At 54.0% G+C, this 27596-nt stretch overlaps 1 protein-coding gene across 3 annotated transcripts in view; it reads right to left on the bottom strand.

The window, feature by feature from the left end:
* Positions 1–353: 353 nt before the first annotated feature.
* SMOC1 (SPARC related modular calcium binding 1) overlaps positions 354–27596 on the bottom strand; it is a 171218-nt gene continuing 143975 nt past the window's right edge. For 2 of the 3 annotated variants that reach the window (XM_089322183.1, XM_008248570.5), the window contains exons 8-12: positions 21841–22033; positions 21286–21368; positions 17718–17823; positions 5800–6044; positions 354–736 (exon numbers count right to left, since the gene is read on the bottom strand). In XM_089322183.1, coding sequence (XP_089178309.1) covers positions 723–736; positions 5800–6044; positions 17718–17823; positions 21286–21368; positions 21841–22033 — 641 coding nt within the window. In that variant the 3' untranslated portion in view covers positions 354–722. Of the gene's footprint in view, positions 737–1241; positions 1296–5799; positions 6045–17717; positions 17824–21285; positions 21369–21840; positions 22034–27596 lie in introns of all 3 variants that reach the window. The other variant, XM_008248569.5, reaches the window with a different exon arrangement.

Genomic DNA, 27596 nt, shown 5'->3' with positions numbered 1-27596 from the left:
AGGCGAGAGTTGGGGCCTGCGCTGGCTGCCCCGCTGGCCCGGCCTCTCCTCCTCCCGCGGAGCAATGCCCATCTACCCCCAACCCAGCAGCCCTGGAGAAGGCCAAGGGCCAAGCGGCCTGCCGACTTCACCAGCCGATGGCCCGGAGCAGTGCACTCCTCCCACCAGAAGCGAACAGCTGGAGTCTGCAACAGCATCGCAGGCTCCCATCTGTACGGGCACCAGGCGAGTCTCCAAGCGGAGTCCAGGCCAGCTGAAGACACAGTCCTGGGTTCTAGAAAGTGTCCACAACCGGCAGCAGGGAGAGGGAGGGGGTAACGAAGAGCAGTGCCAACGCCTGTACAACAGAACTATACAATTTACATATATATTTATGTACAGTATATAAATCTCTTTCTTCTCAGTTCCAACAACACCCTTCCCCGCCTCCCCCCTAAAAAAATCCCCTAAAAGTTGTCAGTAGCAGATCCAAAAACTTACAATGAGAGAGAGAAGAAGCAGTCTTTCTTCCCCTTCCTGTTCCCACTGTGGTGTTAGATACTGGTGTTTAAAAATGAAACCGAACACAAGACACGCAAATAGGAGTTATTAAAAGTGCAAACATGGTGGGCGTCACTTATGTTACAGGGGATGTGGCGGGGCCGTGGGCAGCGCTGAGGTCAGGGGTCTGATGGTGCATCTTGTTTCCCTCGGCTCTGCACCTGCCCTCTGGTTTCTGCTCCTTAGACGAGGCGTCCTACCGGGAGGAGGAGGAGGAGAGTACAGAAAAGGGGGGGGGTATAAGCAAAAAGAAGTTAGCGTTGGGGGTATGAGAAATGCAACTGTGTGTCAACTCCCCACAGGAGCAGCCTTGTCCACCTGCTGTCAGACACGGGCGGGGTGGGGCACAGGTGGCCTAACTGTGCACATTAGCACATCCGCCCAGCGTATCCATCGACTCTGGGCCACACAATGGCTATCGGAGGTTCCAGAGAACAGGGCTCTCCTGGTACACACAGGTCAGGGCTGTGCACTCTGTACAAATCACACTACCCCAGGCTGCGCTGCAATGACAAGGATGGCAGTGACCGGTGGGGACGGCAGCGTCCTCTTAGCGCTACTTCAGCCTTTCTCTCTTGTCCTCAGCGAACAAAAACGGAAAATGACTGTCTCGGGGGTAATCTAATAAGGGCCGATCCCTTCACCAAGCTTCCTCGCGGGGGCTGTGGAGTGAAGAGGGAGCCCAGGCGGGGGCGACTTACTGAGAGGGTTTGTGCCTGCTCATTTTCCCTGGGGGAGGCTGCCAAGGCTACCACCTGCAACGAATAGGAACACATGACACTGCAGGGGCCTTGACCCAGGGAGCTGGCAGGGCTTCGCCCGCGCCTGGTCCTGGCCCTCTCTATCCCGAGAATGAAGAATGAGGTGGGGAAACAGCCAGGTGGTGCGTGGCTGTGCTTCCGTCCTGTCTGCGTGGGTGCGCCCGTGGCTGACCAACACCTCCAAGCAAAGCCCCCTTCCAAAGCCAGGCCCTGCTGAGGCGCCTCTTTGGAAGCCCCTCAGTGAGCAGCTCCTGGACATCTACAAGACCTTCAAGTCCCAGAACGCCGGAGGTGGAGTCTTCAAACCAGTCTGGTGCCTCCAGTTGACAGATCGTGGAAGCAGAGGCACAGGCAGCTGAGTGACTTACAGAAGGTCCAAACCCACTTCCGCTAACACCCACTCCTCCCCAGAGGGTGCCGAGAGGTCTTGGATGCTATTGAGCCTGCTTCTGCAGGGCTCAGGCCTCCTGACGGAGGGGCAGGGAGTGCAGAGGCCTGCACACCAGAAGCCGGGCCAGCCGTGGGTTGTTCTGTGCACTGGGAATTAGGACCTCGGCTGTGCTGTTTCAGCTCCGCCTCCTGCCCAGGCTCGCCTGGGGAGCAGCCTGAACTCTTGCGGGAGGAGAAAGACATGGGGAGCGTTCAGTGCTGTGCGTTTGTGTGATGACGCCATGGCTCCGTGTCCCTCTAGCTATGCCAACATGGCTTATGCCCCGAGACAGAGGCGCAGACCATGGGCTGAAGTGGACGCAGGCGCGTTGGTGCGTCCAACCTTGCAGATGAGAACACTCAGAACGCTGCAGTGGCTTGCCCGGGGGGCAGGGGGCAGCGGCAGAGCCAGGCTGGCTGGCTGCCCCTCCCCGCTGAGCTGCACCCACAGCTGCTCCTCCCAATGGTGGGCAGAGAGGTCAGTGCATATGAGGGGCCTTCAAGGAGTCTATGGAGAATGGAACTAAGAAAGTTTATTTGGGGACAAACAAGTTTTGAAACCCAGGTTTGTTGTTTTTTGTTTTTTTTTTTTTTTTTTTGACAGGCAGAGCAGACAGTGAGAGAGAGAGACAGAAAGAAAGGTCTTCCTTTTCCGTTGGTTCACCCTCCAATGGCCGCCGTGGCTGGCGCACTGCGGCCGGTGCACCACGCTGATCCGAAGGCAGGAGCCAGGTGCTTCTCCTGGTCTCCCATGGGGTGCAGGGCCCAAGCACTTGGGCCATCCTCCACTGCACTCCCGGGCCACAGCAGAGAGCTGGCCTGGAAGAGGGGCAACCGGGACAGAATCTGGCGCCCCGACCAGGACTAGAACCCGGTGTGCCGGCGCCACGAGGTGGAGGATTAGCCTAGTGAGCCGCGGCGCCGGCGAAACCTAGGTTTTTCTTAATACACACTTTGTCATGTGCTTTTGGAAGGCCCTCCTACACTTAGCTTTCTGAATTTGTTGCATCAGTATAAACTTATCCTATAATTCCATTTTCCACAAACTTTTCAAAGTCCCCCACAGCAATGAGGCTCAGGAAACCAAATGGATCACCAGGCATAAAACCAGTTCCCTTTCGTAGAGGCGCACACTGCTGGTCCCGTACCTGGTCCCATCACTGAATCCTCAGTGCCTTTATTCGACAGTGATAAAACTGTCCCCACGTTGTGAGGATGGCACTGAGGCTCACAGACGCCGAGGAGCCTCGCGCAGATGGCACAGGTTTCTAGTGGGGAAGTGAACGCGCACCTGGCCATCCGCCTGCAGAACCACGCTCTGACCACCAGGGAGGGCAGACGAGAGGATGAGCCTGAGCCCAGGGCAGCCGGCATCCTCGGGCAGGTCAGAGGGAGGGTTAGCATTCCTGAAATACGGGAGCACTAGGCCAGGTACTGATAATCACCCTGACGCAGGTGCTTTATAAATAGTGAAGGACCAGTTCAGACACAGGCCCGGGCCTCAGAATGGCCTCTTCCCGTGCTACCCAGACTTCTCCGGCAAGGGTTCTTGATGGTAAAAGAAGCTGAGATCCCAAGGCATTTCCAAAAATTCAGTCTCACTAAACTAAACTCTACTCATTCCTATACTCTACAGCCGGCCCCTAGCTAGCTTTTGCCCCGCCCCCCTGAGTGCAAGCCCTTGTCAGCCCACCAGAGGGCGCCCCATGACACCAGATGACCAGTGTGTAGGCTTCATGGCGCGGAGCAGCCGCACAGATGGCATCTACCCAAGCCGCTTTTCTGCCCACCTCCTGAGCAGACGGACACGGGGAAGCCACCAGGCCTGTCCTCAGCGCAGGCTGGAGGGATCCTCTGGTGCTCACCCCTTCTGTGCGTTGTCTGTGTACCAGGCACTGTGCTATGTCCTCAGCATGCTGCAACTCGGTAAAGCCTCAACCAAATCTAGGTGTTGATGCTTTCCTTCCCATTCTACAGATAGGAACACTGAGACTCGGGGAGTTCAGATAACTTGCACCTCTCTGCCTGCACACACCATCGCAAGGCTGGGTCTGCTCCCTGCTTCCCCAGACGCACTGATAGCCAGCCACCCCCTTGGCTTCTTCAGGCTTCCTCAAGCCTGGCCTGGACACACGAGGCACTGTCTTCAACAGTCCGGGCTGCTCCTCGTGGAGGGACAGCAGTCACCCAGGATGCCTGAGGCTGGGCCAAGTGCCAGCAAGGTTGCTGTGTCACGAGCAGCCTGGAGGAAACAGCGAGCCCTCTGCAGGCTCATCTAGGTCCTCGCCTGCAGAACACACTAGAGGATGTAGAGGGGCTTCTCGCTCTTGGCAGGCGTGCACCTAGAGCGGCACACCCTGTGGTGTGCGCAGAATTGCGGCCTGGAGGGAGAGGAATCCTGCTGCACTTCTCCGTGGGCTTTGCATCCACACAGCCTCCTGCCCAACCCATTCGACAAACTAACCCTCCACCCCCTGCTGCCATACTCTGTCCCACCCCCCACACACACGCACAGACAGGCAGACATATTAGACAGTGCATATACAGACATGCACATGTGCACCCACAGACAATGCCTAAAGACGTGTGCACAGACACTACGCAGACCATGCACACACAGACACAGCCACGCACACAGAGACACAGCCACGCACACAGAGACACACACATACGTGTGCACATACATACAGATGCACTTTTAACTACGCAGTAGGTTCAGGGTTCAAACAACCGTCCAAAGCTTCTGGTCTCCCCAGTCTCGCCTTGCGGTGGGAGTCAGGAGAGAGGTTGGGCCAAGAAGGATGACAGCTGCATTGCAACGCACCCTAGAGGCCTCCGTGGGCAAAGCTGTGAAGGTAACCTGAACCTCCGCCCTGTCCCCAGCTGAGTGTGGGGTGAGGAGGGACTTCGAGGTGGCCGGTGTGCCCTAAACACCACGTCTGACCCGCACTTTTCCCTGGCTGCTTCATTCCGTGCTGGACGGGCAGACACCTGGTGCCTGCAAAGGCTGCACCCTGGGAGGCAGCAGGAGGGGATTCAAGCATTTGGGTCCCTGACACGCACACAGGAGACATGAATTGAGTTCTGGGCTCCTGGCTTCAGCCTGGTCCAGCCTAGGCTGTTGCAGGCATTGGAGAGTGAAACGGTGGACACTAGAGCTTTCTCTCCCCCAGGCCCTGCCCTAGGTGTCTCTGAAATAAATAAAATAGTACCTAAATATTTAAAATGCAAGATCACACAAAAACAGGTCACGGACTAGATTAGGCACGTGAGCCGTGGTTTGCTGAGCCCTGGTTTAGACATTTCCATTCACAAAGTGTCCTGAGGCTGTCCACCCACCTCTGTATGTTCCCACAATCCTCTCCACCTGTTCTACTGTGACGGAGGTTTCTAGGTAGGTGTTCACCAAAATCCATGCTTGCTTCCTCCCCCTGGCTTCCCAGTCTCCTTACAGTTGGCTGTGGTCTTGTGACTGAGTTCCAGCCAGCGAAATAGGAGAACTAATGCATGTCCTTCCCAAGACCGGCCATGAAACTCACTCCCTCCACTGCTCCACGCTGACTCCATCTGGTTGACTGGGAACGCAGATGACTCCAAGGGTGACCTTTGGAGCCACATGGTGGAGATGCTGAGTCACTCTCAGCCTGGATCTCAGGGTGACTACAGATCATTCCCACTCCGAGGGCTTTCTCTACACACACACACACACACACACACACACACAACTACCACCACCATGCTGAACTACGCCATGGGCACGACAAAACATCTCCACTCTGCTGAGCCAGGATACACGTGGGTCTACTTGTTACTGCAGCCTGCCGTAACTAATACACCCTCACACCCTCATCACAGTGCATGGGAATACTTACTAAAAACCTGTCTCCTCAGTCGACTGTGAGAACACAGGGCCTTACCTGTCTGCTCCACCACAGTAACAGGCATCTAGCATGAAACACAGCAGAATCCCAGGAAATAGTTGTGGAACACGTAAGACTCCAGCGCTCACTGAATAAATGACATTTCAGAGCCCTGGGTCCCTGTACAGAAAGGCCAGGGGCCCACTCACCTTCTTTGCTAACACCCAGGCAGCCCTTTAGCTCAGGCAGCGAGATGACCTTGTCCTTGTTCAGGTCACAGTAGTCGGTGAAGCGCCGGGCACATTTCTTGGGCTTGGCTTTCTTCTTCACGTAGCGCTTGAAGGGCTTCATCTCCCGCTTGTTAATGTCACTGCTGCTGTTGCTGTCCAGCTGGCTGAAGTACCAGTGCACCACTCGCTCCTCCAGGGTGTGGGTGGGATCTGGCTCTGAGAATCTGGGCCCAGAGAACACAGCTTAGCATCTGGCAGGGACCATCGGCCACTCCACCCACCCATCCCGCCACGATTCTCTCCCAGGTGGTCAGTCGCCAGGGCGCTTGCTGTAGTTTGAATGTGATTTGTCTCCACCAAAACTCATGCTGCAATTTGCTTGCCAATGAAATGGTGTTGGGAGGTGGAGCCTTTAAGAAAGTTTATTGTCTTTATTGCAGTAAAAGGTTAGTTCTTGCAGGAATGAATTTGTTCTCCCAGGAGCAGACTGTTATAAAGCATCTGGCTTCCTTTGTGCCCCCTTCTCTTTGGATGCACCTGTTGTCCTCCTACTCTCTGCCATGAGTTTAAGCTGTACAGGCCCTCCTCTCGTACTCTGGTTGCTCTTCAAATCATATAAATCTTTCGCCTTTCACTAAAGGCCCTCCTCTTGCCAGATGCCAAGAGGTTGCCAGCTTCATGCCCTTGAACTTCCAGAACCGGGAGCCAAAATAAACCTCTTTCCTTTATAAATTACTCAGTACCCGGCATTCTGTTACAGTAACAGAAAATGGACTAAGAGAGCACTCATGCTGGGCCGCCAGGCGTCAGGAAGAAATGACTTCTGCAAGCCACAGACCCCAGATGCACTCAGCTCGGGGAAGCATGGAGACGGCCTCTCCCCTTGTCTCGGGACTGGACCATTCTTTTCCCAGGGACCCCACAGATGTGCTCCTTACGAACCTGCCACAGCCAGGAAAGTTCTTGCACCTGACGGGTGCTTAGAATAACTTGGCTGGATTTAATTCACCTGAGTAAGCCACAGCTGGGTTCCGAGCTGCCCTTCTCCTGGCCTTGTGCTCACTGAAGACAAATGTGTGTGCCCGGTTGGATGCAACCATGGAAAAGGGTGCTCTATGGCCACCGCACACTCAGTGCCGGGCCCGGTCCTGGGAGGGCACCCACGTCCTCCAGCTGCCCACTGTCTCTGTGAGACGGAGCCAGCGGTGTGACAATAGCCAGTGACAAGTACAAGCAAAGGATGAAATGTTCATGGCCTTTACTGCCAGGCACCAAGAGGGCAGGAATTGAGAGAAAAAGGCAACCGAGATGTACAAAAGCAGAGCTTCTAAAACCAGACAATCCCAGGCTCTCTTAGAGGGAGTCTCTAGCCCATGGTTATCCGATGGGAGGTCAGGAGTGGACCTAGGGAACCACGGGTAAACCAGCACCCCCTGGGGATTCCACTGAGAAATACAGAACTAGAGTTACCAGGAACACCTCCTGCTGTCCAGATGCACAGTAAAGGTCACGTCCAGCAAGGCCATGCATCTGACTGTGAGGCTACGAGTCCAGTGCCCACTTGTATAACCCCATGCAATGACCCATCCATCTGTCTTATCTATTTATGTCTGCCCCTTCTTTTTCCCGAAAGGATTAAGGTGCTAGCTAACATTTATAAGCTTTAGAGGATGTGTCCATTCCAGAAGGGGGACTGGATGGAGCCGCACAACTCTCATGGCTCCAGGTCCCATGGCTTGGCCCTGAGCAAATATCATCTAGGCCCTAGCGTTCAAATTCCTGAGCAGCTTCCTTTGGGAAGGGGAACACGGTTGAGCCTGGGAGTCCCACGCTTCCAAATACTTTATGTGCGGGGCAATGGGATACAGCACATTTGTGCCAGGGTTCAGAAGAGGGCACGGGGGGCTGCTGTTACACAGGGACCTGAAGCAGGGGTCAGGGACTGCCTGCACACTCGGAAGCTGCTCATAGTAAGAAACTATTCAAGGTGCTGGCCAAAGCCACCCTCTTTTCTCTGGAGTTTGCAGATTTTTCCAGAAGGGAGGGGTCCATCTGCAACCTATCCCCTGTGAAAGATCCAGCAAACTCCCTGCCCACCTCACCCTTTAAGTGACCTCAGAGTTCAAGGAAAAAGAAATTTTATTACAAAAAAAAAGTAGAGAGGGAGTGCTTTGTGGCCCAGCAGGTTAAGCCACCACTTAGGATGCCCACACCCTGTATCAGAATGCTTGGTTTGAGTCTGGGCTACTCCATGCCTCTGATCCAGCTTCCTGCTAATGAGCCTGGGAGGCAGCAGATGGTGGCCCAAGGACTTGGGTATCTGTCTCGCATGTAGGAGACACAGATGGAGTTCAGGGCTCCTGACTTCAGCCTGGCCTAGCCCGGGATGTTGCGGGCATTTGGGGGAATGAACCAGTGGATGGAAGACCTCTCCCCCAGCCCCTTCTCTGGCTCTCCCTCTCTTCCTGCCACTCTGTTTTTCAAATAAACAAATAAATCTTTCTAAAAAATAAAGAAAAATGGAAAGTCAGTCATCCCTGCTGTATGCCCGCCCCTAGTTAAGTGCATTTCCGTCTTGGACAGGTTCCCCTGGGCATTCTGGACGGATTCCAAGAGGGCACAATGAGCAGCTCTGCCAGGCGGCCCTCACCCTAACAGGGCTGACCCAGGGAGAGCCTGGGGACAGTGTGAGGGAGCCACGCAGAGCCGCCAGCTGCCTGTGGTTCTTCACGAATCTGCTTCATCCGTCATGGAAACCAGGCTCGGGAGGTCTTTGAAGCAGGCATGAAGTTGCTAGCTACACAGCTTGCATTTTGTCACGTGCAGCACACACGGCTTGTGAGTGCTCGGACTCTTCACCTGTGCACCTGCAACACTGCCTCTCTTGGGAGCGCCCCCTCCCCCCTGCGCAGTGCACAGCAGGTGGGCGGCGGGAGGCTCTCTGCGGGATGCGGGATGGACATGGAGCACCCCACAGCCTCTGCCTTCCTCTAGACGTCAGGAAGGACACAGGTGGTGCAGGAGGGGGTGGTCTCCCCGCCGCCCTGGGCAGCTGGGTACCTCCCCTCCCGCCCCTCCTGCCAGGGGACCACGAGTGCTCCAGGCGAAGGCGGCTCTTCCTTTAACCTTTAGGCACGGCATCGCGTCATGTCTGCCCAGGTGCTGGAATAATAAGCCTCCAGCTGCTGAGACGGGAAGGGATGAGGTCATCCCTCCAGAGGCCCTGCCAGGGAAGGCTCGCGGCCTCCAACGTGCGCTCCCGGGGCTCCTGTCTGTCCAGTTCTCAAGCATGCCATTGAGAGAGCCCACCCCCGCCCCAGCCGCCCCTGCCAAAGGCAAGAAGCAGTGGCTCCCCACACTGCAGCCTCTGAGAGCTTCTTCCCATGCCAGAGAGCGATCATCACCATCCTCGTTCAGCTCCGGCCCTCCCTTCCTGCCCCGTCCCCCTCATCAGGAGACGGGTCCCGGCTCTCCCCACTCCCACCAGGGCTCACAGCACAGAGCAGCTGCAGCTCCAACTGTGGCCTCCTGGTCCCAGCCCCGGCCTGGGCGCCTCAGGGGCTGCAGAGCGCACTTGCACTTCCTCAGGACGGCCACTCCCAGCACTGCCCAGGGCTCCTCACAGCACCGACACCCTGCCCTGGGGCCTGAGCGTCCTGCCTCTGTCACCTCCTTGCCCGCTGGCATGGGGGCTCTCTGGAGACCCTTGACAATCAGAACCACTCTCCCAGCCTCTGTGTAACTCAGCCCGGCTCTACCTGTAAGTCAGTGAGCACTGGGGCTGTACTTTGGAACTATACACCTTGGCCAGGCCAAACCCCAAATGCATTTGGAGTAAAAGCTTCTTAGCTTTGGGTCCATGGAGGTCCAGGGAGGACCATGGGTCCACCTAAGAATCCAAGCAAAGCTATAGGCTCCTTCTGTAGAAAAATGTATGGGCACACGCATTGCAGATTTTAGGGGGTGACTGGGTTTCCTAAAGCCCATCCAAAATCCACGGCCTCGAGTCAAGAACCATGATTTAAGAGCAGCTCTTTGGCCTGGAGGTTAAGATGCTGGTTAAGGGGCCAGCATTGTAGCACAGCGGGTTAAGCCACTGCTTGTGAGCCAGCGTCTGATATCAGTGTCATTTTGAGTCCCTGCTGCTACTTCTTGATAAGGCACCTGGGTAGGCAGAGGGTGATGGCGCCAGTACTTGGTCCCTTCCACCTTTATGGGAGATCCAGATGGAGGTCCTGGCTCCTGGCTCTGGCCTGGCCCAGACCTGGCTGTTATGGCCATTTAGGCAGTGAATCAGCAGATGGAAGACCCCCTGTCTCTCCTTCTCTCTCCCTCTCCCCTGTCTCTCACACACTCTCTCCCTTTCCCTCTTTGTGTATGTGTGTATATGAGTGTGCTTCTCCCCTTCTCTCTTTGCGTTTCCCTCTCTGTCTCTACTCTCTTTCTCTGTTGCTCTGCCTTTTAAATAAATAAATAATGGGGGGAAAGACGCTGGTTAAAATGCCTACATCCCACTGGAGTGTCTGGGTTCAACTGCTGATTCTTCCTCTTGACTCCAGTTTCCTCATACTACAGACATTGGGAGGCAACAATGATAGCTCAAGTAATTGGGGTCCTGCCACCCATGTGGGAGACCTGGATTGAATTCTTAGATCCCAGCTTTGGCTTTGATCCAGCCCCAGGCATTGCAGGCATTTAGGGAATAACCAGCAGATGGGAACTAACTCTCTCTCTCTCTCTCTCCCTCTCTCTCTCTGACTCTCATATAAATACAAAATAAAAATAAAAAGGACCCTGATCTAGAGAGACAGACACTCTAGCCATGGTCCAGAAGAATACTGAAGCATGACGCTTCTGGAAGATGGAATGAGACAAAAGGCAGCAGCTAGGAGAGAAATAAGAAAACTGCTGAAGCCATCTAATTTAAAATCCTGTACATTTCCGGGGCCGGCACTGTGATGAAATGGGTAAAGTCACCGCCTGCAGTGCTGGTATCCCATATGGGTGCCAGGTTGAGTCCCAGCTGCTCCACTTCTGATCCAGCTCCCTGCTATGGCCTGGGAAAGCAGTAGACGATGGTCCAAGTCCTTGGGCCCCTGCACCCTCATGGAAAGACCTGGAGGAAGCTCCTGGCTTTGGATCAGTGCAGCTCCGTCCGTTGCGGCCAACTGGGGAGTGAACCAGCAGATGGAAGACCTCTCTCTCTCTCTGCCTCTCCTCTTTCTGTGTAACTCTGACTTTCAAATAAATAAAATAAATCTTAAAAAATAAAACCCTATACGTTTCTGATTTGGCAGTAGCCTTAATTCACAGGCAAGGCAGACAGCAGGGTGCCTATCACGTTTTATGCAAGCTTTGGTTAAGACTGGGCCCTATCTGGTTCCTGGTGTAGATGACAAGCAGTGTGCATGTCCGAAAGAGGGCACAAAAAGTCTTTGTCAGCTGCACAGAATCTGCGACTTCTCCAGAGAGGAGTGTGGGATTGGAGTGGGGCAAGGCGGCCTCCCCCACTGTCCCCAGGAGTGTCTTAAGCCATCTTTTCTGGGGTCCTTTCCATTCCAGACTGCCACTTACACCCTGACCTGGAAGCCATGCCCCTCTGCCCACTCTAGCTCTTGCAACTTTTAAATAAACCTCGGTAACTCTCACTTCCAGCTCTAGGTTGCCGCTAGCCTCAGCCCCGGGACCCTGTTTCACACATTCTCACACAGATACCCACTGCACACCAAGCTTGCTGTATTCATTCAGGCCAGGGCTGGGGTCCTACACTGAGCACGTCATGCCCCTTACGATCACTATCACTACACTCCCTGAGCTACACTGTGGGTCTCTCCATAGGTGGGGTACTACTAAAAGCATTCTCTGGGAAGGTAGAATGACCAAGTTCCCTTGGGTGTGGCGTAGAAACACCCAAAAGGTACCAAATTCCAGAGTTTGGAAGGCAAAGGTGCAGTTCCACACCAGTAGGTGCTGTGCCCCTGGGCTCTCAGTGGCTGCCCTGTTGCACCTGCAGGGACGGCGAAATCTACAGGATCCAGGGTCCTCCCTAGACTGGCCCCACGGAGCCCTCTCCCCACCTCAAGAGAGAGGCACAGGCCGCCTTCTGCAGCACTTTCGGTTTTGTTTCTGCAGCCTCAGCCTGCCAGCCTTGGCTGCAATGCACTGCTGGCGAGCCAGCCCCGTCCACCACGAGGAAACCTCTTTCGGCCAAGATCTCGGGCCCAGGACTGCTGTGCTCAGCAGCTTCAGAGAAGGTAAGGCGGGATGGGCTGCAGGCAGCAGCCAAGCCACGCACACCCACAGAGCCCCACCTGGAGTCGGGTCTGGGCTCTGCCAGCCGTGCAGGTGGGGCTGGGAAATGCCAAGTCAGCCCCGTGCCAGCCTCTTGCTAGCACAGCCATTGGTGGGCAACAACACCAGGCAGGGAGGATGAAGCCCCAGGGGAGCACGGGAAGGGCTGGGAGGCCCATCCCCTCCCCTCCCAGCTGACTTCCCCTGGGCCACCTGGAGCAGGGAGAGCTCTCCCGGGCTCCAGAAGGCTCCACCAACTGCGGTCACAGAACTCTTCCTTGACACTGATAAACGGGAGGGCCGGTCTAAGGGGAGTGCTGCCTCCTGCTGGAGGGGCCCGGGATAACTCAACAGGCTATCTGCAGGGTGTTCTTTGCCATGCACCAGCCCCAGAGGTTTCCGCCAACGCCCCCATTCCACTTTGCCTATTTTTAGACTTGGGCAGCGCTGCATTCGCCACTAAATCAGGCTAGAGGGCCAGAAAAGGGAGCAGACGCCTCCTCCTCTTCCACTGCCTACATCTAACACATCTGGAAATGCTATTGATTGCATTGCAGAAGCTCAGCACCCCGCCCCCCACCCCTCACAATCCACACTGAGGAGTACTGTTCCCTTCATGCCCCGGCCTCATGCCCCTCCAGTCCTGCTTGCATAGCCCATCTCGTCTGGTGGCCCCCTGCTGCCCTTTGACTCAGGGGACTGGCAAGCTCTGGGCTCTGCCCACTCTGCAGCCTCATCTCCCGCTTGTCCACAGCCTGCCCTCAAACCTACGCCTCTTGCAATGCCTCCCACATGCCCTGGCTCCTTCATCCTCAAGACTGAGCGTTCCCCTCTGCTGAGATGAGTGTGCCCCTGGCCATCTAAGGGAGGGCGCTATCGCATTTGTGAGTGACGAGGTGGCTCAGATGTCACCTCCTATGTCAAACAGACCCTCAACGCTCTTGCTGCCCTTCCTCCCCAGAGTGCTCTCGCAGGGTCAGTGACCACGCCGGCTTCGCAGTGCGGTCCTGTGGTTCCATGTGTCTCCTCCAGACGGGACTGTGCCCTCTCCATCAGATGTCCCCAGAACCCAGCATGGAGCTCATCCCAGGGAGGGGCTGCGATGCCAGCGTTGATGCAAAGCAAAACGTCCGTGTCTTAGAGGTCGGGGAGTGAGGAGGCAGGAGGGAGACACCTTCTCCGCGTTGTTCAAACGCCCTCCCTGTCTCTTCTCACTGTCTCCCGTGGGCCTCGGCTCAGGGACAGCTCCAACTGCCAGACCTCAGACAGATGCAGGCAAGATCAGGTGTGGTGTCCTTGCCCCGTGTCTGCAACCCCTCCCCCTCCACATCGCACATGAATTCCAAAGTGAAGGCCAAAATCCAGGAGGCCTGGACTTCCTAATTTGCTTCCTCAGCCCTGTCCCAGATTGCCACCAGATCTCCAGCTGCTCCTACATCGTGGAAGGGGAACAACTGGCCGGGTTCCGTCCACACAGTGCCCCCAAGCCCCTCGGGCCCAGCCAGGGCATTACAGAGCTCTGGTTACAAAGACGTGCCACCATGAACTTGACTGCTGCATCTGGCCCCTACACCGAGTTGTGCAGTAGTCAGTGGGCCCTCTGATGTGTGCCTGATACAGAGGCCTCATCAGGAAATATCACACGGGGCACCCAGCCATCCCCCACCGGTATTTCTAGCTCTTCATTCACTTAGCACATACTGTTGAGTGCCTACTGTGTGCCGGGTACTAAGTTCGGGGAACACAGCAGAGAATAAGGCAGTGTGTGCTCCCTCTCTCATAGAACTTCAGTTCTTGTGTGTGAGGGGTGGGGAGGGTGCAGCAGACAACACAGAAAGCAGCAGGAAAAGATCACAGCGTGACAGGCACTAGCTAGGCTGGGCACCACACAGGGCTGCTGGGAAGAGCACTTGGCCTAGAGGGTGAGGCACACACCCACATTTCACTTCGGAGTGCTGGATTTGAGTCTGGGCTCTGGATCTCAATTCCAGCTCTGCGAAGGAAGACTCCAGGAGGCGGCAGGTAATAGCTCAAGTGGTTGGATTCTTTCCACGCATATGAAGGACCTGGTCCGGGTTCCTGGCTGCTGGCTTTGCCTGGCCCAGTCCCAGCCATTGTGGGCATCTGCTGAGTGAATCAGCAGATGGGAGCTCTCTCTCTCCCTCTCTCCTCCCCTACTCCTTCTCAAATGATGAAAAATAGAGGGAGGAGGTGCCATGGCAGAGGATGACGGGGCAGCTCCTTCAGGGTAGGTGGTCTCCAAGAAGGCAACATTTAAATGGACAAGCAGGGGGCAGTCAGGGAAGCTGAGGAATTGCATTCTAGGCTAAAGGAGCAGCAGGGATGGAAAGCCTAAGGCAGACAAGAGCTTGACCTTCGGAGGAACCGGGGCATCAGTGCCTGGCACATGAGCATGGGAGGGAAGGGAACATGAGAAGAGAGGAGGGCCAGAGGCCAGCAAGGCCATCCTGCAGGAGGGCTTATGCCAAACATGAGGGGAGGGTCCTGGAGGACTTTAGCCCCAGCAAACCAGCAGCCCCGGCCAGCTACCGTCCCCTACCCCACACCTGTATCACTGCTTCTCTCTCTCTCCTTCTTTCCCCCTCCTCTCACCCCCTCCCTTGATTTCTAAATTATCACTCAGGCCCTCTTGTCCAAGCCTCTAGGAAACACAACTACCCAAGCATTTGCAACCTCTCATTCCAAGCATGGTCAGGCTAAGATGAGCCCAAAATCAAAAACACATTTTTGAAAAGAATAGTTTTTAAAAATTTCTCTCAACTCTAAATTACACCTAGAAGAGAAGGGTGAAGGGAGTCCTCTCCCTAGGACACATGGCTATTATAAACATTATAAATGTCCTAGTTTTGGGGTCGGTGCATGGCACAGAGGGTTAAAGCCCCAGCCTATGGTGCAGGTATCCCATATGGGTGCCGGTTCAAGTCCTGACTGCTCCACTTCTGATCCAGCTCCTTGATAATGCTCCCGGGAAAGCTACAGAAGATGTCCCAAGTCCTTGGGCCCCTGAACCCACATGGGAGACCCAGAAGAAATCCCTGGCTCCTGGCTTTGGATCAGCTCAGCTCCAGCCATTGCTGCCATCTAGGGAGTGAACCAGTGGATGGAAAAATCTCTCTCTATCTCTCTCTGTAACTCTGTCAAATAAATAAAATAAATCTTTAAAAAAAAAAAAACATTATGCTATGAGGAAAGACCCCATGTTATAAAAATATATAAATAAATATCCTAGTTTCCGTTTTCTGTAAAAACCCCTTCAGCCCATGGTTGGAGGGTAGGACCCCCATTCTGACTTTCCCGGTAGCAAGACTTGGCCACGTTCCCCTACCTGTAGTCACTACCACGCCATAGCCCAGGGCTCCCCCAGGAGAACGCAGGCTGCGGCTGGACAGCCGGCTCCGGCGGGCTGAGGTGGAGTAGCGCAGCAGGACCTGCGAGCCGGCAGCCCCCAGACCCGACCTTTTCAAGCCCAGACCACAGCAGATATGGCCCAAGACGCCCGGGGGATGCCTAAAACCCCAGATAGCACTCATCTCAGTACAGACCATGTTTTGCCCATGCTACGTCCAGGGACTTGCAAAACTCATGGAAAAATGAAACTAAAAGATAAGCTTAGTTTGGTGCAAAAAACAAAAACAACAACAAAAACAACAACAACAACAACAACAAAAAACACCCAGTGACATCCACGTGGGCCACCGGCTGGAGATGCCTGGTGACTCAGCTCCGCGCTGGAAGCCGTCATCTCTGATTCTGTGGGCTTGACGGTTTCGGGCGCCCCAGGGAAGCGGCCCCACGTGGTGTCGCTCAGCACCGGGTCTCCACAGGGCAGGACTTCCTTCCTGGGTTAGGACTGACGACCACTCCGCCACCCTTGCATCCTGGCTGTTTCCACCAGGCGGCTCCGTGGGCGCTCACGTTGCTACGACACGTGCTGGGTTTCCAAGATGGCTGCCTTCTTCTGCCCCAGATGCAGGAGGCTTGACAGCTGCGCTCAGAGCCTAGCGCCCCGCCCTAAATCCACACCCAGCGGTGCTGGCGATGGCCGCTGAGAGGGCCTGGGGGCCTGGGCCTGTCCTCGTGGTGGCAGCCCTGGCTGAGGCCGATGCTGGGGGACCAGCTGCCCGTCCCTGCCCAGCGGCTGGCAACTCCTCTGCTCCCTCCCAGGGCCCCCTCCCCCACCCGCCTCCCCTCTGGCTTCCTAACTGGAAGTCTCACCGGGATGCAGCTCCTGCCTGCCTCTTCCATCCCATCACTACCACCCTTCTCCTCCTCTCCCCCTCCCCCACCCCGTTCCTGCCCCGTCCCGGCCCCACCCCCAGCCATACTGAGCTGAGAGGTGCTCTTTCTTAGAGCCACAAGTTCTTTCCTCCTTCCTGAAAGGGCCTTCTTCCTCCTTTGACTGGTTGAGCCCCCGCTGTGCTTCAACACTCAGCTCTGCTGGCACCTCCTCCAGGAAGACTTCTCTGATTCCTCCAGACTGTTAGAAAGCCGCTGTCCAGTCTTCCACCTCCGTCCTAGCACTCTCCACAAGGTTTGGAGGTATAGAGCACGGTCTAGCGTCCCCACTTGGATGCTTTCCTTGAAGGCAGGGACGTGTATATCCCTGGGTACTGAGTCCGGATCCCAGTGCTTAGAACATCGCACATCCCCGTGAGGTGCCAAGTGGACGCAGGCACGCAGGCCGCTGACCTGACGGCCCAACCAGCGACCCCAGCGGTGCTGGTTCCAAGGAAGCGTGTGCGTGGCGGCTGCACGTCAGGACGGCCTCACTCCTGAACGAAGTTTGACTTGGCTTTGGGAGAGACCAGAGCCCTTGGGACTGTCAGGAGCCCAGAGAGGCAGCTAGCCCCTGGCTTCTCAGAAGAGAAGGAAGTCACTACGGGCTTTGAACCCTCCCCCACCCCCACCCACCCTGTCCCCATCAGGTGCCCCGCACCCTTCCTCCTATGCAGGGCTCACACTCTAACACATCCCTCTTTTTTTTTTTTTTTTTTTTTTTTTTTTTGACAGGCAGAGTGGATAGTGAGAGAGAGAGACAGAGAGAAAGGTCTTCCTTTGCCGTTGGTTCACCCTCCAATGGCCACCGCGGCCGGCGCACCGCGCTGATCCGATGGCAGGAGCCAGGAGCCAGGTACTTCTCCTGGTCTCCCATGGGGTGCAGGGCCCAAGCACTTGGGCCATCCTCCACTGCACTCCCTGGCCACAGCAGAGAGCTGGCCTGGAAGAGGGGCAACCGGGACAGAATCCGGCGCCCCAACCGGGACTAGAACCCGGTGTGCCGGCGCTGCAAGGCGGAGGATTAGCCTAGTGAGCCGCGGCGCCGGCCTCACATCCCTCTTCTGAGACCAAACAGCTGGAACTTTCCAGACAACTCTGCAAGGCAGGTAACTGAAAGCTGGAGTCACAAAGCTCCCAAAGGCTCCGGAAAAGGGAGGAGCTGGAAGGTGAGACAGAGCCATGGGGACACAGTTCCAGGAAAACACCAGACTTCCGGCTCTTCCCTATGCAGTCCTCCCCGCTCTCCCATCAGCAAAGTCAAGGGCCCCCACACTCCCTACTAGGCCCAGTCCTGCTCACATTCTCACCTCCCACCTCCAGTGGGCGCTGCTGAGTTAATGGCCTGAACCATGTCGGTGGTGAGAGCGTCCAGGAGGCTGGTGATAAACTCCAGTTTCTTCTCTTCTGGACAGCCTAAAAGATAAAATGAGTTTGAAGACAGACGCCAGGCAAATAATCAAAGAAAACAGCTTTCTCAACTACCATCCGTTCCCAGACCTCTGCAAGTCCTTCTTGTCCAGCCAAATCCACTTTTAGGATTTGTTTACTGCTCAGATGATTCTTATAAACCTCCCTAATTCCTCCACCCCCGGGGGACCAAATGGATAATAATGCTTTAAATTTTCTTCCAGTCCACACATTTTGGCTGAGAACCAACTCAGACGCTACGTTCAAAACTGCGGATACAACAGTGAACAATACACAGGGTCCTTGTCCCTGTGAAGTTCACAAGATTTTGGGGGCTCACTCAGAAGTGCAGGCAGTCCTCCTAGAGTATTAAAAATGCCACTCAAGAAGTAGGAACTAAGTGCTATGGATGCACAACTAGGGGCAGAACTCCCAGTGGTTGGAGCGGGCACTGTGGCCCAGAAGGTTAAGCCGTTGCTTTCGATGCCAGCATCCCATATCAGAGTGCTGGCTTGAGTCCTGGCTACTCTGCTTCTCATCCAGCTGCCTGCCATTGCACCTGGGAAGGCTGTGGAAGATGCCCAAGCACTTGGGCCCCTGCCATTCATGTGGCAGACCTGGATGGAGTTCCAGGCTCCTGGCTTCAACCTGGTCCAGACCTGGCTGTTGCAGCCATCTGGGTAGTGAACCAGTAGGTGGAAGGTATCTGTGTCTATCTATTTCTCTATCTATCTTATCTACCCTATCACCTATCTACCCCATCATCTAACTCTATTTATTGATCTCTCTCTTTTGTGCCATTTTCCAATGAATAAAGAAATCTTAAAAAAGAAAAAAAATAAAGAATTCCCAAGGGTAGATGACTTACAGAGACCTTCACTTTGTCCAAGAACCTCCTCTTTTTGTCGCTACCCTCCCCACCCAGCGTGGACTACCATTACAGAGGCTCCCTTGTAAATACTCCAAGTCCTTTGTTCTCCTTGTCCTCACTGCACTATTCCAGCAAGCACAGATGGGCCTCCTGGTGCACAGGCCTTTTCCATGTCCACCCCCACACAGCTGAGCATTGCCAGGGAAAACACCATGGCACAACTGGGTAGATGGGTGTCCCCAGAAATTCACGCTCACCGGTACAAGTGTACCCTCAACATGGCCCACAGTCCTCTCTGCACCAGTAGTTTGTTCTCTTCTCTTTCCAAACACTCCAGGTGTCAGGTTAAACACACTTGTCAGAGAAGCCATGAAATACAAGGTGGCCTCTCGCTCACGTCCTCACAGTCCTTGGCTGTCCTCTGTCAGAGGCTCATCAGAGCTATTTACACCAGGGCACTTCAAAAAATTTTTGTGGGAAAATGGAAATAAAATATATGTGTATTTTTGTGCAAAAAAAAAATTGAAATCCATGCACAGAGTGTTCTTCAAAGAGTTCATGGAAAATACGTATGATGGAAAACTGTTCATGAACTTCAAATCTTCAGGGACTGGCATGTGGCACAGCAGGTTAAGCCTCTGGCTGTGATGCCGGCATCTTATATGAGCACCCATTCAAGTCCTGGCTACTCTGCTTTAGATCCAGCTCCCTGCTAATGCGTCTGCAACAGCAGCAGCAGATGGTCCAGGTGCTTGGGTCTCTGCCACCCAAGTGGGAGACATGGATTGAATTCCTGGCTCCTGGCATCAGCCTCGCCCAGTCACTGCCATTGTGACCATTTGGGAAGTGAATCACCAGATAGAAGATCTCTTTCTCCGTCTCTTCTTTTCTCTCTCTGACTCTGCCTTTCAAATCAATCAAATAAGTCTTTTTTTTTTTTTAAGATTGATTGATTGATTTGAAAGGCAGAGTCAGAGAGAGAGAGAGGTCTTCCATCCGCTGGTTCATGCCCCAAATGGCCATAGCGGCTGGAGTTGAGCCAATATGAAGCTAGGAGCTTCTTCTGGGTCTCCCACGCAGGTGCAGGGACCCAAGGACTTGGGTCATCCTCCACTGCTTTCCTAGGCCATAGCAGAGGGCTGGATTGGAAGTGGAACAGTCGAGACTCGAACCCTCACCTATATGGGATGCCGGCACTGCAGACGGCAGCTTTACCTCCTACGCCATAGTACCGGCCCCTCAAATAAGTCTTTAAAAAAGTAAATTTCAAATCTTCTTTTGCACCAAAATAAATCTCTCTTAATTGTAAGAACAAACACTTTCATGTGTCCTAGTGTATGGATGGATTCATTTATTTGTATGTAATCTGTCTCCCTCACTCTGTAAGTCTCACGCCGATACAGCTCAGTAGATTAAACCCAGTGCTAGGCACAAAGCAGAGTCTCAGCTCACACCAGTGGAGGGGGTGACTAGAGGGAGGTGCCTTGGCCTCCACGACTGTGCTCCTGTGACAGGGAGGCTTCTACCACGCCGTGAGGAAACCCTCTGACTCCAGGACTCACCACTCTCAGTTCCCCCTCCGGAGCCCTGATGTATATGGAAAGGGGCTCTAGTTCCCACCAGCACTGCTGCAAATCTGTGTGCAGTAAAAACTCGGAGATTCTAAGGCCCTCATCTCTAGTAACCTTACTGTCACTTGCAGGCAGAGGTCGCCACAAAGAAGGAAAAGCCCAGCACCCGGTCATTAGGAGGTCCTGAGTCTTCCTGTGTGTCTTAGGCCCCCGGTCACCCCCTGTGGCCGTCCTATGTCACCAGGGACCATCATGAAAGTACTCTACAGGGCAAGTGACAGACACTGCCCCACCCACCAGGACAGCCCCTGCCTGTAGGCTATATTCTCTTCACACTCCTGGAAAAAAGCGATTCCCAGACCCCAGGACATTATCCCACAGGTGGAAAATGACTTAGAATTGCAGAGTCAGCGTTTTAACCCAATGACTGTGGCTTTTTTTTTTTTTTTTAGAAAAATATATTTATTTAAAAGACAGAGGGAGGGAAAAGAGATAGAGAGAGAGAGAGAGAGAGGGAATCTTTCATCCACTGGTTCACTCCCCAATGCCTGCAATGATTGGGGCTGGGCCAGACTGAAGCCAGAAGCCATGAACTCCATAAGGGTCTCTCACATGGGTGCAGGGGCCCAAGCACTTGGGCCACTTTCTCCTGCTTTCCTAGGCTCATTAGCAGGGGGCTGCATTGGAAGTGGAGCAGCTGGAACTCAAACCTGTGCTCCAGTAGTTGGGTGCTGGTGTTGCAAGCAGCAGTGTAACCCAGCTGTACCACAACACTGGCCCCAGTGACTACATTTTAAAGATAAAGAGGCCAGAGCAAGGAAGAGAAGCAATGCACTCAAGCGCATGGGAGAAGCTAGGGACAAATCCCAGAGTACCCGGGATGCAGAGCCCCAGTTCGCTGGCCTGCTCAGCAGTCCCGGCTCCATCTCACAGACCAGGAAGACGGGCAGAGAGCAGCTTCTGCAGGAGGAGTGGGTGCAGGGACAGGCAGAGGCGAAAGCCAAGCAGAGGCCGCGCATCTCCCACCTGGTAGCTCCCTGTCCTTGAAGGGGTCATCCACCTCGGCGCTCTTGGCTCTGGCGTCGCTCTCACAACTGGGCATCACGTAGCTGGGAGGAGAGGGGGAGAGAGAGTTGGGAGGGGCTGGCGACTGAGCCCTGCTCACCCACGGCTGCCCAGTGTTGTCACCAAGCCTGCAGTACCCAGATCGGCCAGCAAAACCTCCCGTTATTGCCCAGCAGCCACAGACAGCTCCAGCAGAGAGGCTCCCGTTGATGCCACTTTAACCACTCAAGCACAACCATCGTGTCACCTTAGGTCTACACACAGGATCTTTTTTGAAACAGAAAACTGACATTCAGAGGTCAAGTTCTTTTCCAAGGCCCCCAGCAAGGAAGGAGCAGATCTGTGACCAGAATCCACATTCCAGGGTCTTTCTACCAGACCCTCATTTGTTCCCCTACCGTCTCCACTGCCACCAAACCAGGGCAGGGAAGCTGGGAGGTGCCGGAGGGACAAGAAGCTGGCCCGCTTGGCCCAGGACCCAGTCTGAGCTGCAGGACAGGCTCTGCGTGGGCTTACCGTGTGGACGTCCCGGGCAGCGGGCGCCCCGTATCCACCAGCACACACCAGCAGTAGCCAGTAGACTGGTGGCACTGCACCGGCTTATAGAGGCCCCCAGGGGCACACTCCGGAATGACAATGCCCTCGCGGGGATTCTGCCGGGCCTCTTCCAGGGCGCTCTGCCTTTCCTGGTCACAAGAGTGGACTTTCTCTGCAAGAGAACAGACAGCCTGGCCGTGACTCTCACTCCTGCGACTTACCACTGCCGTCTGCTCTGCCCGGCACCCTAAGTACATAGCAAGAACTAGGCCTGGCCCCAGGCAACTGATGGGCTGGCTGGCAAATCAGCAGAGAGCGAGCTGTGTCTCCCACACCAGACGGGTGAGAGGGCTGGATGCCCAGACCCTCTCTGTGGCCACCTCTACTGCCAGCCCTCAGCCTCCCTGCAAACAACAAGCCAGCCAGGGCCTCTTGGGCTGCCCCTTCTTAGAGCAGCAGTTTGCCTTGGGGCTGGAACTTTCTCCCTGCTGTCAGCTTGGTTCCTACCGATGCATGGTCTACGGGCTGCAGGAGAGGCGGGGGCAGGAGCCTGGTTGGCCTGCACAGGAAAGCCCATGTGGACACTGCCAAGCCTGGATGCAGTAGGACAGAGACAAGGCCACTGGCCTCCTGTACAGGGATGCTCCAGGAGGAGAAGAAGGAGGGGCCAAGTCCAGCTCTGCCCCAGTGGGACAAAGTAGGCTGAATGGCATTGATCTGACTCAGCGCTGCATCCATCCAGTGGCAATGAGAACAGGTCCGGGGGCAGGGGACTGCACTCAGGAACGTAGGAGCGCATGAGCACGGCTCAACTGCCACACTTGGTTGCCCCTGAGCCAAGGCCACACCGAAACAGAGCCTTGTGCTAGGCATGGCCAGCCCAAGGGGGCCTCACACCTGCTTGGCCCCTTATCTGAAAATGCCCATCAACCTGCCTGGCTTTGCTTAATTTGGTGGTGTTGTTTCAAGTATTAAAAATAAGTAGCGCTGGGTTTCTTATTATAAAGAAATTTTTAAAAAGGGAAGTTTGAAAATCCCATAATCCTATCAAAGTTAAACACCATGACTTCCCTAGACTTTCTGCTGTGGACACAAAAGGACAGGTCCAACAGCCCATGGGAAAATGGAGTTAAAGATAAGTTCATTTCAGTGCAAAGTCTTTGAAATCCACACGTAGCTTTTCATAAATGCACTTCCCAGGAACTTTCTGAAGACCGCAGGACACACAGGCACACACAGTAACACACGCTTTATTTTTTTTTTTTACAATGAAAAAGATCACATCATAAGCTATACTATTACCTTATCTTCATTTAATTAATTCATTTACTTACCATATTGTGACTTTTTAAAAAATATCATTCAGGGGCCGGCGCCGTGGCTCACTTGGCTAATCCTCTACCTGCAGTGCCAGCATTCCATATGGGCACCGGGTTCTAGTCCTGGTTGCTCCTCTCCCAGTCCATCTCTCTGCTGTGGACCAGGAGGGCAGTGGAAGATGGCCCAAGTGCTTGGGCCCTGCACCTGCGTGGGAGACCAGGAGGAAGCACCTGGCTCCTGGCTTCAGATTGGCGCAGCACCGGCCATTGCAGCCATTTGGGGGGTGAACCAATGGAATGAAGACCTTTCTCTCTGTCTCTCTCCCTCACTGTCTAAACTCTGTCAAATAAATAAAAAATAAAATAAAATAAAAAATTTAAAAAGATAAAAATATTATTCTACAACTTTGCTCTTGAAATTGACAGGAATCCTAGGGGATTTTTGCAGAGTGTTACAAAAATACCATTCTTGACCCAAGTTCTTGATATCAGCAGCCTGGAGACCCACACCGCTCCCTGACAACAGCAGAAAAGATCAAAATCACAGAAACTCAGCTCCACCTTAAAGGACCCTGACTCCTTGAAATAATGGCTCTGCTGGGTTCTTCAAAAAGTTCATAGAAAGTGGAATTAAAATATGATTTAATTTGGTGTAAAATTTGGTGTTTGAAATTCACACATGGAGGGGGATCCTTAAAAAGTTCATGGAAATTGTATATTAAGAAAAAAAAGCTATGCATGGATTTCAAAGATTTGTGTCCAAATAAACATTTTTTTAAAGATTTATTTTATTTCCTTGAAAGACAGAGTTACAGAGAGAGGTAGAGACAGAGAGAGAGGTCTTCCATCTGCTGGCTCACTCCCTAAGATGGCCACACGGCCGGAGCTGCGCCAATCTGAAGCCAGGAGCCAGGAGCTTCTTCTGGGTCTCCCAAGTGGGTGCAGGGACCCAAGGATTTGGGCCATCTTCTACTGCTTTCCCAGGCCACAGCAGAGAGCTGGATCAGAAGAGGAGCAGCTGGGACTAGAACCAGCGCCCATATGGGATGCTGGCGCCTTAGGCCAGGGCATTAACCCATTGCGCCACAGCACCGGCCTCCAAAATAAACATGTTTCAATTCTGTTTTTCCACAAGCTTTTGGGGCCACCCCCCGTATAGGAAAAGCACATATTCTTGAACAATCTGCAAGTGTGTGCACAGGGCACAAGGTAGCTCAACGTGGTTTTAGAGAGAAGTCAGATGAAAAAGCCGCTCTTCGTCTCCCAGTCAGGAAGAATACGACAGACAGCAGCCCAGCGATGCTCACTGCGGGGTAAGGCGATACTTCCCTCGGGGCACAAACATATTTAAGGGCCAGGGGGCAGGGATGTGTAGCACATTCACTTCTTCTCCTCCTCCTCCTCCTTCTTCTTTTTAGAATTTTTTATTTATTTGAAAGAGTTTCAGAGAAAGGTAGAACTAGAGAGAGAGGGAGAGAGAGGTCTTCTCTTCCACTGCTTTACTCCCCATTTGACCACAATGGCTGGAGCTGCGCTGATCCGAAGCCAGGAGCTTCTTCCGGGCCTCCCACGTGGGTGCAGGGGCCCAAGGACTTGGGCCATCTTCTACTGCTTTCCCAGGCCATAGCAGAGAGTTGGATCGGAAGAGGAGCAGCTGGGACTTGAACAGGTGCCCATATGGGATGCCGACACTGCAGGCTGCGGCTTTAACCTGCTGTGCCACAGCGCTGGCCCCACACATTCACTTCTAAAAGATAGTTTGACTTTGGAAAATGAAAAAATAATCTATTGTTTTCATAATGGAAGCACACAGAGCTGAACAGAATCCCACTGGCTATAGGAAGGTGAAAAGCATCAGGGTCGGGATTCTGCCCGCAGCCCCAAGTAAGCCCCACCAGAGCAACACTGAGGGGCTGCTCAGGAAAGAGAGAAACAGTGGCAGAGGGGCCTGCAGGAATCTGCCTCAAAGATTCTGACTTCAGCCCCTGGCCAGGGTGGTGCCATGGCAACTTAGAGGGTTTTTCAACAGCTCCCACCAACCCCAGTTTGGTAGCCTTATTTTCCTACCTCGTATTTCACCCCATGAAAGAGGAGACAGAAGAGCAAAGCCAAAGGAAAACAGCTTCTTACTGGTGCCCACGTTCGGGTAACAACCTCTGACAGGCTTTAAATTAGGACTCTGCAGGCCGACCTTCTCAAGTCGTAAATCAGACTGAGGGCCAGATGCAGAGAGAGAGCAGGGGAGGACACTTCCCGGGGCCCAGCGAGCGATGAACTGACTTCACTCCCCCGGGGGGCCCGCAACCCACCGACACGTGCACCAGGGCCATCCTGGGGGTGCACGCCCTTGGTGTCGGCCCTTCTGATGCAGTTCAGGAAGTCCTTGAAGACTGTTCTGAAATGCTTAAAGTCGGCTTCTGTAAAGTTCTAGAGAGAATATAGTCATAAAAGGATAAAGCTCCCTAATGTGGAAGCGTGCTGATCAGCATAGTGTTAGAGAGAAGGCTGAAGGCGGGGCTTATACTTGATGTTAATTTCCCCATTTTGTTCTTTATGAAGCCCTTTAAGAAAGAGACAGGGATGGTTTGTCACAACAGCACCAACCGCTGAGGAGCACACAGTTCGCTTTCCAACAAAGAGAAAATCTCTCTTGCAATCATGTTTACCCTAATAACCACACAAGCAGATTCGTAAAATGTGCCGGGCAAGAGACTAAGGGCTGTACTTGTCTTGTCTCTTTGCCTAGCCGAGATAAACAAGGAAGCTTAACTTGGGAGAGATTCGTGAATTTTCCCAAGTTCACCCAGCAGGAAGAGAGGAGGGCTAAGGATTCCAGTCAAGGGCTTCCGATGGTGAAGCCCAAACTGCTAACCCGAGACGTCATCACCGCTCACCAATCACTGTGGGGGAGACGCACTTACTGTTGCAGGGAGCTCTTTGCAGACTCCCCCAGATCTGCTGTGCTGGGCACAGCCTGGCTGCTTCTTAATTGACGGTTCCCTCCCTGCTGAAGGCTCGTGCCTGAGTGCTTTTCTCGCTTTGCCTCAGAACTGGAAAACTCAAAACCGTATCTGTAACTCTCCCAGCACGAGAAAACTGTAAAATGAGCAACTTAAATAAGCGACCCTTCTTTGGGTATTTACCGTGTGCCAGACTCAGGATGAGGCACTTGTGTTAACTCATTTCAGGCTCGTCGGAAGGCTTTAAGAGACGTGTGGCTGTGATCCTTGCTGAACAGGAGGATGCCGAGTCAGATCGGCCAGTTCCATCCAGGTCAGACAGCCACAGGAAGTGGCAGAGCTGGGAGTCTAACCCGCCTCCGGTCTTTACCTCTGCAATATCCTCACACTGCCATAGGCAAGTCTGACTTTCACTCTGGCCTATATCTTCCTTTACCAGTATGGTGGCTCATTGCAAAATGACCCCAGTGACTGCACCTGACCTCAGGCCCTTGTGTAGACTCCACCGCCACATTGATTCTGATTTGCTAGGGCCAATGGAACGGCTGAGTGACAATGGGACCAGGCCGAGGTCTGCAGACGCTTGCACTTCCACTCGCACTTTCTTGGAAGCCGTCCTGAGGCCAGCATGAAGAGAAACAGGTGCAACCTGGAGCAGGAGAGGCCACCGAGAAGAAGAGGAGCAGCTCTGCCCACACCCACACCAGCTGCTGATGGGTGCAGGAGGTCATCTTGTGCATTCCAGCCTCACTGATCCTCTACCTGGAGGCATCCAGGAGCGAATCCAGGTAAAACCAATCACGGTCTCCCAGCAACCTCACAGCCACATTAGAAAGAATGAGTCACTCCCATGCTGGGCCAGGAAGCTTTGGGATGGGCGGCCGCACAGCAATAGATAACTGAAACCTCTTCATCAATCTACCCCATGAGTGTCGTCGTGGCCCCTGCAAAGCCCTTCAATCGATTAACCAACTGATTATTCTTGCAGTGCTTCTCCTAAATCAATTATTCATGCAAAAGCTAATCGGTTAGCATCAAGAAGCATAAGCTCATGTGATATATGAGTACCCAGAAGCCAGCCCGTCCTTGGGACTGCTGTCACCCTCTGCCCTTGTCAATCACCCCCCAAATCAATCTGCAAAACCACATCTATCATTTTTCCTAGTGCCAAGAAATCATCTTCCTGGTTGCAAGACAGAGCTGTATTTCAAAGGTGTTGTCCTGACCATCGGTTCAGAGAGGCGGCTCTCTAGACATGGACGCACACTGTTACAGCACAGTCACCCTCACCTAAGGAAAGCCTAAGGAAGGAAGCCGGACCATCCACACACTCAGAAGACGCAATCAACAGCAGGGAAGAGGCCAAACCAGGGGCTGTCTGGGGGGAGGGGGCTGGTGTGAGCTTGTGGAGCCACACACACTTGCACATCTGCCCCTGATAATCCTCCCCCTGGAA

Source organism: Oryctolagus cuniculus, chromosome 20, assembly GCF_051225735.1.
Source record: "Oryctolagus cuniculus isolate XC-2025 breed Fujian yellow rabbit chromosome 20, ASM5122573v1, whole genome shotgun sequence".
Classification (NCBI taxonomy): Eukaryota; Metazoa; Chordata; class Mammalia; order Lagomorpha; family Leporidae; genus Oryctolagus; species Oryctolagus cuniculus.
The sequence above is the reverse complement of the archived record's forward strand: the minus strand, read 5'-3'. Positions and strand labels throughout refer to the sequence as shown.